This window comes from Rutidosis leptorrhynchoides, chromosome 5 (assembly GCF_046630445.1).
Source record: "Rutidosis leptorrhynchoides isolate AG116_Rl617_1_P2 chromosome 5, CSIRO_AGI_Rlap_v1, whole genome shotgun sequence".
Classification (NCBI taxonomy): Eukaryota; Viridiplantae; Streptophyta; class Magnoliopsida; order Asterales; family Asteraceae; genus Rutidosis; species Rutidosis leptorrhynchoides.
In genome coordinates, this window is record NC_092337.1 from 322,760,087 (window position 1) to 322,772,367 (window position 12,281).

Here is a 12,281-nt window from a genome sequence, read left to right on the forward strand (position 1 = left end):
AGAGCTCAAATGTAATAAAGTTCCAAGCTTTTTTGGAAAAATATTCACTTTGTCATTAATTTTGTAAAATTTATAATTACGAAGACGATGCAAAAAGATCAAGAGGATCGAAGCTAAAACAAAGATTCTAGAGCGAAAACGGTGAAAGACGAAAAACCAAGTCACGATCAAGGAAATCAAGTTACGATCCAGTGAAAATAAGCTGACCAGCACAGGCCATACGCCTTGTCATCCGTCTTGCCATCCGTCTTGCCATACGGCTTGCCAGTGTGAAAAATGGTCTGTCATACGGCCTGCCAGCCGTATGCAGGCAATTTTCAAGTCTATTTAAAGGGCTTTTTGTCATCCATTTTCAACACACCTCTTTTCACTCTCTCACTACAATACACTTTCTCACACTACAGCTTTCAAGGCCTTCTCACCTCCGAGCGGGAAATTAAGTACCTGGAGGGGAACGCCGAAGATTGTACTAGGAGCGGTCTAGAGGATGTCAGCACTTGTAATGGTCCAGATCTTGTCTGTAAATGGTGAACGCTTTCCTTAATTTAATAAAGTTATATTGTTACTTTAGGTTGCTTTCATCTTGCATGCTTATCTATCTGTTGCAAATGTTTATTATATGTTGAATATCTTATCTGAAACTTATGCTATTGTTATGCTGAAACCTTTACGGTTTAGAAGTCTAATTTACGGATCACCCTTTCCACTTATTCACATGGCTATAACCTAGTATTAGGACCTGATCAACCATAGGATACAAGGTAAGTAGTTATGTGTGCTTAACGTCACAATAGGGATAGAGTACCTACGTACGATTAATTAATTATTCATCAAAGAAGAGCTGTCCATTTAGGTTGTGATTAGAGTAGGCAATATAGAGTTCAGTGAATACTAGCTTACTCAAAAACATGATTCGCGTCAGAAGCAACGTTCTTGAGATGTTGTAAGATGATTCGGGGTTGAGTAAGTGATCGCAAAAGAGAGACCTCTAATCCAATTAGCGGTACCTTAGAATACCTAAGATTGCACATCTGTTAATGTTAAGGCATAATTTAGTATTAAGTGGAGGAATGTTACTGTAGTTAGACCAACTAGGATTAAGAAAAGCTGAGACTTTCCTTTAGGGATATACCACTTTATTCATGTACCTAGGATTCTATCTATAAGGTCGTTTAAACCCTCTAAGGTTAACATTGGGAGTAGGGATATCCGTCTTAGCCAAAATCTTCAAAGCCCAAACTCTTAGTGACAAATTGATTAGGTTAATGACCCAATTGATTGAGGTTTAGTGTTCATCCTAGGAAGTTAAACTATTGTAATAGTTCTCCGTCAGTATTCTATTCTTCATAAATATCCATTTTTATCTTTATAGTTTGTATTACCTTAGTTAAGTTCAATCTATCACCACTTGTCACTAGGGTTAACTATTTAGGCACTTTTGTCCCACATTACTGAGCAAACATACAAAAATACAAACCTGAGTTATATTTACCACTTACTCATTAAAAGGAAGACAAGTATGTGAATTATAGCTAGAAAACCCAACTAAATATAAATAATAAAACCATTACTCTCTTTTGGTAACTGATTCTGACATTTTGCGACCTAACGACACCGCATAAATAAAACCGTCCGTTTTGGCCATATCATAAGAAGGGTAAGTTTTTGACGCCGCTGCCGGGGATCAAATTTTCTGTTTGTTAAGGTAATCGTTGATTCTGTCATGATATCTGAGATCCTTAAGTGGTGTCTAAGAAAGACAATCATACAAGGACCTGGTTGTTGAATTTTCCGAACAGTCTTAATTATATTGGAACCAAAAGGATCCTGCCTCTCCGTTGTTGTCATGGCCACTTGTTTCAAAGATAAATTGATAAGAAATCCATATGCTTAACAAATAGAGAGTTTTTCGGTATAGGATTTGGTGAACTTCCTCCGATATAATTACCATAATCGATAAAATCTTGTAAATTGTTCGGGGTTGAAGGATTGTTGGGTTGATTCGGGTTAGACATTTTTTGACAATTATTGTGTATTTTTAGATTGAATCTCTTGTCTGTGTTTAAAATGAATATATTGTGTATATATAAGAGAAATAATAACAATTTTCGGATTTAAAAGAAATATGAAACGATCATGTTACCGTTTGAATCAATGACATCGTCCCACGTGTCCCTGATGCCAGACTCTTCCTCCGTTATCTTTTTGTTTGTTTGACTAACGCCGCCTTATAGTCACCGGTGACGTTACGTTATCGGCGTCAACCGGTGTCACCTTCACCAGGTACCGGAAACGTCGGGATAAAATTGGTCTAAGCGATTTAAAAGAAAAATTAAAAAGGAAGGTGGACGCTAGTATAATACTTCATCCGTCCCAAATTAAATGTCTTGTAAGAATGTTTGATGAATTTAAAGTAGATATGATAAATGTCAGTTTTGTTCTTATATTAAAAATAAGTTTAACTGAATTTATTTTTAATATGAGTGAAAGAGAGTAATAAATGAGGATGATTAGAGAATTTAATGATATTTAGAAATTATTTTTTTTGTAAGTGAATAATTATTTTGAAACAATAATAAGTTACACTTATTTCCCTACAAGTATGTTTTTCATCTTGGTTTAAACCAAAAATATGGTTAATTCTTTCGTATATGCTAAAGTTACGTGATTGAATTTGTTACGAGTATTATAACAAACAAAAAATTCTTTCGTAAATGCTACTGTATAAATAAATAGAAATATGAACAACCTGTCTAAATTCCTGTCCAGATATTTTGACAATCCGTACCAATATTTCTCCATTTCCAAATTCCAATTAATCAGCAAAAACCAAGCAACAAACATCCACAAATCATCATGAATTCTAAAACCCTAATTCGCCACACCTCATACATCAAAACAACTACAATCAACCCTAATTTCAATCATCCACTTTCAAATATACGTCCGTCACAATGCCGCATTCATTCCGGTAATTCATCTCACTATCCGTTGTTCCGTACAAACCGGTTCAGTAGCCGGTTTTTTAACACTCATGTGAACCGGAACTCTGCTGCGGTTTCGTCTGTTGGTGATTGTAGTGAAGATGAAGAGGAAATTGCGAGTAAATTGACGGTGATTGATGACGATTTGGCGGGAAATGAGAGTTTATGGGAGCAGTTAGTTGAGATTTTGAAGTTTTCAGGGCCTGCTGCTGGATTGTGGTTGTGTGGACCGTTAATGAGTTTGATTGATACTGCTGTGATCGGTCAATCGAGTTCTGTTGAACTTGCTGCTTTAGGTTTTTTTGATGTTATGATTATTACAATTTAATTGAGAAATGGTGAGTGATTGTATTATTGAATTTGTGGAGCTGAATGGTGTTTGTTTGAAATTCGTGCAGGGCCGGGTACTGTGCTTTGCGATTATATGAGCTATGGATTTATGTTTCTTTCTGTAGCTACATCAAATATGGTTGCTACTTCGCTCGCGAAACAGGTTTATCTTTAAACTGTATAAATTTAGGTAACTAATGCTTTTTGGATTACGCTATTGTTGTTATATGTATGGGTAAAACTAATTATTAATTATTAATTATTAATTATGTAGTCTAATTTGAAGTTATTTGTCTTATATACCAAATTATTTAATTATGTGAATAACTGTTCATGTACTTGTTAGAGCTTAGGGCATGCACTTATAGCTGTAGCAACAAACTAATATTATATCCTTTATCATTTATCTTGAATTATCTGACAATTCAAGTTGTGCAGGATAAATCTGAGGTGCAACATCAGATATCGACGTTGCTTTTTGTTGGAATGGCATGTGGTATAATGATGCTTTTCTTCACAAGGTTTCGTGGTGAATGGGCACTGAGCGGTAATCATATCTTTATGAGGATTCTAATCTTTTCTATTTTCTTCAACATGGAGACATTTTGTGTTTGACTATGTAAAAACCTACTGATAACTGATATAAATAGGACTTCTACAAATCTATCGTCTTAGGTTCCTATATAAAGAGTACAAGTATAATATAAAATCATGTGAATTCCGATTTTGACATGTGTAATCTACAAGTATTTTACAATAACTAATAAGTATATAATGCAACATTTTCAGCTTTCGCTGGAGCCGAGAATGCACATATGATATCAGCAGCAAATACATACGTTCAGGTTCTTTGTCTATTTGATTTCATTTATTATTGTATATGCTTTTATATGCACTTTCCAAACGATTTCAAAGGCCTTGCGTATTTGGCTAATATCTGGACATGTGGTAGATTTAGAACATTTAATTCTCATAGACGCTTTGTTGTCCATGAAGGCAACTACTGTATTTGTTGGTTTTTCATTTGTTCTTTCTGTTATAACATAATTTCAGTTCTATTGCTTGTCTAATCAGTTTAACGTATTTGTTTTATGTTAGTAGATTCGAGGCTTGGCGTGGCCTGCAGTTCTTGTTGGATGGGTTGCTCAGAGCGCAAGGTGAACAAAACATGTTTATACAATCATTTTTCTAGTAAAATCTAGTATTAATGTTCAAATATAGAGAACTGGTTTGCGGTTCATGATATATTTAGGGTTAAAGCTAGCAAAACCCTTTTTTCCTTTCTCCAAAATTTGAATTTGTGTCTTTCTATAATAATACCTTTCAAACTCAAAGATCCCAAACACAATTTGCTGCCTGGTTTGGTATTCAACACAGAACCGGACCAGTATGGGACCTGTTTAGATCGGTCCGGTAATTGCTTCTGTTTGTTTTAGACTTTTGGTTTACTTTTCTGGTCTGGTTTTATCTTGATGAATAACTTCAAATAAATCATCTAAACGTTCTGCTACAAGTCCTGCCAAGTTAACAACTTTTAAATGAAGAAGAAATCTATTATGCCAAATTTGAATGTTTAGTAAGTATCAATAGCTTTCACTACCTTTTGTAAATGTTTATGATGATCTATTATGACTAATGCTTAATAATAAACATATTATAAGAGAGATATATATGATTAAGTAACATATATTTCTCTTTAAACAGTCTTGGAATGAAGGATTCATGGGGACCTATGAAGGCTCTTGCAGTTGCAAGTGTTATCAATGGCATTGGTGATGTGGTTTTGTGCTTGTTTTTAGGCTACGGTATTGCAGGAGCAGCATGGGCAACAATGGTGTCCCAGGTATGCTTATAAAAAACGGTTCATTGAAATTGTATAATGGTTAATTTTTAGTGTTAATTTTAGTTGTGTCACACTTTACACATATTGTAGGTTGTTGCAGGTTTTATGATGATTGAATCGCTAAAGGAGAAAGGGTATAATGGTTATGCAGTTACTGTTCCGTCACCTTCAGAATTGCTACTAATAATCAAGCTTGCTGCTCCCGTGTTTCTAATGATGATGTCAAAGGTTTATATGATGCACTTAGCATTGCGTTGTTAACAAAAAAGAGCATTTAAAAGACAAATTATATGATTAGGAATAACCCTTATCTTATCTTATGTTATGTGATGTTTTAGGTGGCATTCTATTCTCTACTTGTGTACTTTGCTACATTAATCGGCACACAAACTGTTGCAGCTCACCAGGTTGGTTCTATTTGCAGCACTATGAACATATCTTGTGTTATTTCTTGCTAATAGGGGTGGCAAAAGAGGTGGATCAGGTAATGGGCCGAAATGGGTTGGGGTTGAAACTTGTATTTCGTACGTTTCCGACGCTGGGATTTTTTATTCGACCCACTGGAGCCACTAGGGGGAATTCATTATTCAATTTGACCCATTCATAAATAAATGAGTCAACATTGCCACTTTCACTTGCTAATAAGGTCCAACCAGACTTTTTTTTTTTTTTTTTTCCTTCTTCAAGTAACTCATGTGCTCAATCTTTGGCCTATCAGGCTGTTTTTGATTCTAACAAGTTACTATTAGTTTAGGTCCTTCTGCAACTATACTGTATGTTTGCTGTAGGAGGTGAACCTCTGTCTCAAACCGCACAATCATTTATGCCAGAGCTTATATATGGCGCTAAACGAAGTCTGTCAAAGGTTATTCATCTTATTACTTATGCTGGTTTTTCAACCGTTTTAGCTAAATTTCTAATAAATATTTTCTTATGTTTTACTTTTATTTGTAAATATAAAATATATTTATATGATCGTTACAAATGATGTGTGATGGATATTTAATCAGGCAAGGTTGCTGTTAAAGTCACTATTGACAATCGGTGCGTCAATGGGATTAATATTAGGTGCTGCTGGTACAATTGTTCCCTGGTTATTCCCCAAAGTATTTTCACCCGATCCACATGTCATAAAGGAGGTCAGTTCTAATTATTCTTTTTTTTTTTCAACTATCTGCTTGTTAGCAATTGTTACAAAAATTAAATGAGTTTGATTGTTGTCTACAAGTTATATTTTTTAATGTTGTCTTATTATGGTGTATTTCGTGGGTAGTCAAAGACATTTATATGAAGAATGGAATTGTCCTTTTCTTAAATTTTAAGTTAATTATTTATAAATACAGATGCACAAAGTTCTAATACCCTACTTCATTGCTTTATCTGTGACAACAAGCACTCATAGCCTCGAAGGAACATTGCTGGTATGCTATTATTACCTTGGTTTTGATAATTCTCCTCACTCTTTATTTTCAATCACGATTAGGTCATAAACTTGTGATGTTTTGTTGTTTTTTCAAATAAATTATTTTTGACATTCTTTTCCATTACTCACCCAAATTTTGGAATCGTGCATCGATCTCACTGATAAGGAAAAAAGTAATAACTCTATTTACAACATGACATGGAAGTCATTCTCTTTTCTCATCAACTCAATAATGTTGTTATGTTCTCTTATTACATTATTATTTAAAGATGTGTTTAAAGCTTTATTGCATTTCATTTGCAGGCTGGACGCGATTTAAGATTTATTAGTATATCGATGAGCACGATTTTTACTCTGGGTGCTCTTCTCCTCTTGGTAAAGAATCTATTTTTTTATTCCCTAGTGTCCCAATTGTTCTCTGTTTACAAATAATTTTAAATGAAATCATGAATCATAGTTTCCTGATTGTCTTTAATGTATGTACGTATTAAGGTTTTTTTATTCAAATAAAGTTTTATGGATTAAATTGTTTCGGTAATCATAATAACTTGTTTGTTACTTATAATCTTTTCTTCATTATTATTTACATGGCAAGTTTTGATAAAAACTGAATGTTTTCAGATATTTTAGGATGAAAGGAGTTTTCCTCTGTTTTTATATTTCTTGCGTACTTACGCACTTTCTTTCTTGCTTTCAGCTTTTTAGCAATTTAGGATATGGTTTGCCTGGCTGTTGGTGGACATTAGCTCTGTTCCAATGGGTAAGTTCACCTTCACTACATCTGACATCGTTCTTAGTTGTTTATTATAATGATTTATCTATGCGAAGACCACCTGAGCATTGAATATATTTTACTAAGATGACCCAAATTTATAAAACCCCCTACTTTATATGAACGTCAGGCTATTATTCGTTTGGTTTTGTTATGATGTCAAAGACTTGCTTGAAGTCATACGCGACAAAAAAGCCCTTTGCTTAAACCCACTGTAATGTTGTTTTTTTGATATTTGGGTGGCATTAGGGTAACCTTCTGAACACTTGGGTGCCATATAGATAATTCTTTGTTTAAATGCAGAATGCTAAAACTATCTATGCTTTGTAATTTGCAGTCCCGATTTACTGTTGCTCTACTACGTCTTGTCTCACCAAATGGCATCCTTTACTCTGAGGATACAACCCGTTATGATCTTGGGAACGTTAAAACTACCTAACATGGATTCCTATTGGTATTTTCAATCCCATTAACATCAGGGATGAGTCAAATTTGTCCTTGTTGCTATAGATTTTGTAAATGGTTTCCAGTTATTTTAATACTGTATTTACCTGCTTCAATCAAGCATTTTAGAATGTCATTCTTTAAAACCCGAATGATGCTAGGATACAATTGGGCACATTTGCAGACTTGTAACTGTTTACGCCACTCAATCTTTTACCGTGACACACATCTTTTGGCTATGGTAAATTGCATAAACCCGTAGGGTCATCTGCCCTTGTTTCGGCCAAGTACTATGCATGAAAATTTGTAAAGTCTGCTGGTACAGACTATCGTCATGGTTGGTGGCGGATCTTGAACGATATTACTGGGAGGGCCGAATTATTTTAAAAACTTATATATATAACGAGTTCATACATGTACCGTGAAATAAGAAATGACAAAGATACTAAAGCAAAATAAAATTACAACTCAGCACGACGACTTTTGAGGTCCTTAAACTCATCTATAATAGATTCAGAATCAAATGTTTCAGCAATATCTTATTCAATATTTCAATATAAACACCAAGTTAGATGCGAAAAAATCATCAGACATCTTGTTCTGAAGTCAATTCTTAGATTTTTTTCATTGCTGAAAGCCTGAATATCCCCTCTTGTTCGTAGCAGTTGAAAATGAAAGTGTCAATATGAGTCTGATTAACCGATCAACCAAATAATATGCCTCACATGTGTTTATTTCCGCAAGATTGGTGCATAGTTATGCGATAGTAGAAACATCACTAAGCTTTGGTTATTTGCCATCTCAATTCTAACAAGCTACAATTGATATTTCAACTGATCCATCTCTTGTTTCGTGAAATATGTGGGATAGTATATCTCAACAAGGAGCTGAATATTGTCAATATCAAGCATTTCATTATATTTACTAGGAAGTAATGAAGAAGAGCCAAGAGTTAATGATTACATGGCATGCTCACTGAATCTATTGTCAAGCTCTTGCAATTGTTTGTCCAATGTACCAATAAATAAATCGACAGAATAATAGTGCTCAATAGTAATCTTATTATCTTGTCGACGAGGACGGTAACGGGTTGAATTATTTAAGAGCTTTCATATTCGTATATCTATTTGGCGTTTCTCTGAGAACAACATTACTTTATCAATTAATGAATCCTAACCATCATTTCTAAAATCATTGCGACTTTTCTTTGTTGCTGAAAACTAACTTAATGGCATTAACATCTTGAGTTTTCTTTTGAAGAGTTTGAGAAAGAATATCAGTCATTCCCATTATTTCCTTCCAAGTGCTAAATAAATACAAACTCAAATGATTTCAAGTACATGTAAGCTGAATTGGCATCACTACGTTAGAAAGGTAAGATCCATCTTCAATTATACTCTCAAGAACTTCACGAGCAGCATTAAACATCTTGATTAAGTTACAAGCATAATGAAAATGAGAACCCCAATGTGTGTCACCAGCTCGTGTTGAGGTCCCTACTATCTTGATTAAGTTACAAACATAATGAAAATGAGAACCCAACGTATGTCACTAGTTTGTGTTGAAGTCCCTACTTGATTTGCTCCTTTTCATGTTTTAGTTTCACCTAGAAGCACATATAACATTAAGTAATGAAAGTCAAATTAGATAATAATAATCACATTTTTAATTTAGAAATCACATGTTTTTGGACTGAGTAATATATATTTTCTCTCAATAGTCCAACAGCCCACTTTGAATATAAATATGGGCCCAAAACAGCGCATGGTCCAACTCACTTAAGTCTGGTCTTCAAGCCTGTTGCTCATTGAATGCAGTATAAACCCTAGCCATTTTCCATTTCCCTTTTTTTCTTTCACCGCCGAATCTTCAGTTTTCTTATTTTCAGGTTAGGGTTTTCTTCCTTCGCTTTTGTAATTTCTTCCTGATTATGTTATATAATTATGTTTTTGTAGCTCGTTTTTTATAATATTATTAGGATTTTTAGATATGTATTCATTTTTTGTACATCTTTGTTATTGATTCGCAATCATATTTGAGTCCTTTTTCAACTATGTGTTATTGAATTGTGCTTTATTGATATCAGGTTTCAGGCTAAGTGTTACTAGACCTTTATAGACTACTGGCAATCATGGCGACTCAACTTAGCAAAAAACGAAAGGTTGATCTTTTTTTTTTTTTTAGTGTTAAAAGTTGATGTTGTACGCTTTAAAAGATTGTTGTCTGATATGTTTATTGGTTATCAGTTTGTAGCTGATGGAGTGTTCTTTGCTGAGCTGAACGAGGTCCTCACCCGGGAACTTGCAGAGGATGGTTACTCTGGTGTTGAAGTCAGGGTTACACCTATGCGTACTGAGATCATCATCAGGGCCACCCGAACCCAAAATGTTCTTGGTAAAATTCTTTTATTGTTGTTACTGCTATCATTATATATTATTAGCTAACTATTAGCATCTATTGGAGAATTTGCACAATTTCTATCTCTATCTTTATGTCAATGATAGGAGGAACACAAATCAAATTTATTTATCTGTTTTGAACGATAAGGTCAACAGAAATTGATATGTTATCATAGAATTTTAGTATATATTACTAGCTAAATTTGTATGTATTTGTTGAACTTGCTATCATTATATATTACTAGCTACGTTAATATTTATTTGTTAAACTTACACATTTTGTATCTTTATTCTTTATGTTAATGATGGAGGAACAAAAATCAAATGTGTATCTGTTTTTGGACGATAAGGTCAACATAAATTGATGTCAGCTTAGAGCTATTTAATATAATATCTTTGAATTTTTCATACACTTGCTAAATTACTTTTGATAAAAGTTTGTTTTGTTAAAAGTTTGTTACTTTTTTTCTGTTGAGTTCTGCTTATACTGATTACATAAAAAGATAGCAGATATTCTGACACTGGTTATTCGGTTATTGAATCTGAATATGCAGGTGAAAAGGGAAGGAGAATAAGGGAGTTGACATCTCTTGTTCAGAAGCGATTTAAGTTCCCTGAAAACAGTGTTGAGCTTTATGCTGAACGTGTTAACAACAGGGGACTCTGTGCCATTGCCCAGGCTGAGTCTCTGCGTTACAAGCTTCTTGGTGGACTTGCTGTTCGCAGGTTTTTACACATTTTTGACTTTTCAACTCATGTTTGTTTTTTTCATTATGTTGTCATTTTAAACTCTTGCTGATAGAGGTTAAATGTACTTGTGAAAGTATTTTAATTATTTTTCCAGATTAAGTGTTACTGATGTGTTAGTCAACTGTCTTTTTAGGGCTTGTTATGGTGTTTTAAGATTTGTTATGGAGAATGGAGCCAAAGGATGTGAGGTATGTACATATATGGTTACGGTTATTATTGTATTGTACCATCTCATCATTACTTTTACCGACACTTTTCACTATCTTTAGGTAATTGTTAGCGGAAAGCTTAGGGCTCAGCGTGCAAAATCAATGAAGTTCAAGGATGGATACATGGTATCCTCTGGTCAACCTGTTAAAGAGTATATTGACTCTGCTGTTAGGCACGTGCTTCTTAGACAGGTAAGCTGAAACCTTTTTTAATTTGCTATCCAAGCAAAATGTTAAATTCCAATTTTGCCACTAATCAAATAAATGACAAATGCAGGGGGTGCTTGGTATCAAGGTTAAGATCATGCTTGACTGGGATCCTTCGGGCAAGCTTGGCCCAAAGACACCGTTACCCGATAACGTTGTTATTCACATGCCTAAAGACGATGTTGTTGCACTCCCACCCAAAGAAGTAGAGGAATATAGACCATCTCTTGTTCCTGATGAGCCTTTGCCTGTGCCAATGTCAATCCCAGTACAAGGTTAACTTTTATTTGTGAGCCAAAAATAAGATTTAAAATCGATGTGATCCAAAAAGGCTTTAGTTTTGGGGTTAAATCTTGGATGTGTTGTTTTTTGTTGGAGTTTTAGCTTGAACAAATGTTTTGATCATTGACTGCTTGTATGCTTTTTTACTTTTCTCTAGAACTAGTGTTATGAAGTTTTGTTAAGTACTTTGGAGTGATAATGTACGGTTTATTTTTTTTATTTTATTCGTGTTTTTTTTGAAACATATATATCCTATATATATATATATATATATATATATATATGTATGTATGTATGTATGTATGTATGTATGTATGTATGTATGTATGTGTGTGTGTGTGTGTGTGTGTGTGTGTGTGTGTGTGTGTGTGTGTGTGTGTGTGTGTGTGTGTGTGTGTGTGTGTGTGTGTGTGTGTGTGTGTGTGTGTGTGTGTGTGTGTGTGTGTGTGTGTGTGTGTGTGTGTGTGTGTGTGTGTGTGTGTGTGTGTGTGTGTGTGTGTGTGTGTGTGTGTGTGTGTGTGTGTGTGTGTGTGTGTGGGTGGGAAGTAACCATTCGGGGGGAAGCGGGGGGAAGTAAAAACTTTTTTTTTTTTTTTTTCGTTTTTTGAAAAAATTTTGTTCACGAACATTATAGATGA

At 34.3% G+C, this 12,281-nt stretch overlaps 2 protein-coding genes across 2 annotated transcripts; both read left to right on the top strand.

The window, feature by feature from the left end:
• Positions 1-2,764: 2,764 nt before the first annotated feature.
• LOC139846777 (protein DETOXIFICATION 46, chloroplastic) lies at positions 2,765-8,083 on the top strand. The gene is made up of 14 exons (XM_071836293.1): positions 2,765-3,280; positions 3,383-3,477; positions 3,753-3,861; positions 4,104-4,159; positions 4,416-4,471; positions 5,019-5,157; positions 5,248-5,385; positions 5,496-5,564; positions 5,912-6,022; positions 6,168-6,296; positions 6,501-6,578; positions 6,884-6,955; positions 7,278-7,340; positions 7,690-8,083. Exons 1-14 carry the CDS (start codon positions 2,857-2,859, stop codon positions 7,789-7,791), a joined length of 1,641 nt encoding a protein of 546 aa, XP_071692394.1. The 5' UTR covers positions 2,765-2,856; the 3' UTR covers positions 7,792-8,083.
• Positions 8,084-9,615: 1,532 nt separating this feature from the next.
• On the top strand, positions 9,616-11,865 carry LOC139847551 (small ribosomal subunit protein uS3z-like). The gene is made up of 7 exons (XM_071837231.1): positions 9,616-9,684; positions 9,883-9,957; positions 10,043-10,190; positions 10,750-10,921; positions 11,079-11,133; positions 11,215-11,346; positions 11,432-11,865. The coding sequence occupies exons 2-7, from the start codon at positions 9,928-9,930 to the stop codon at positions 11,639-11,641; spliced, it is 747 nt and encodes a 248-aa protein (XP_071693332.1). The 5' UTR covers positions 9,616-9,684; positions 9,883-9,927; the 3' UTR covers positions 11,642-11,865.
• Positions 11,866-12,281: the final 416 nt, after the last annotated feature.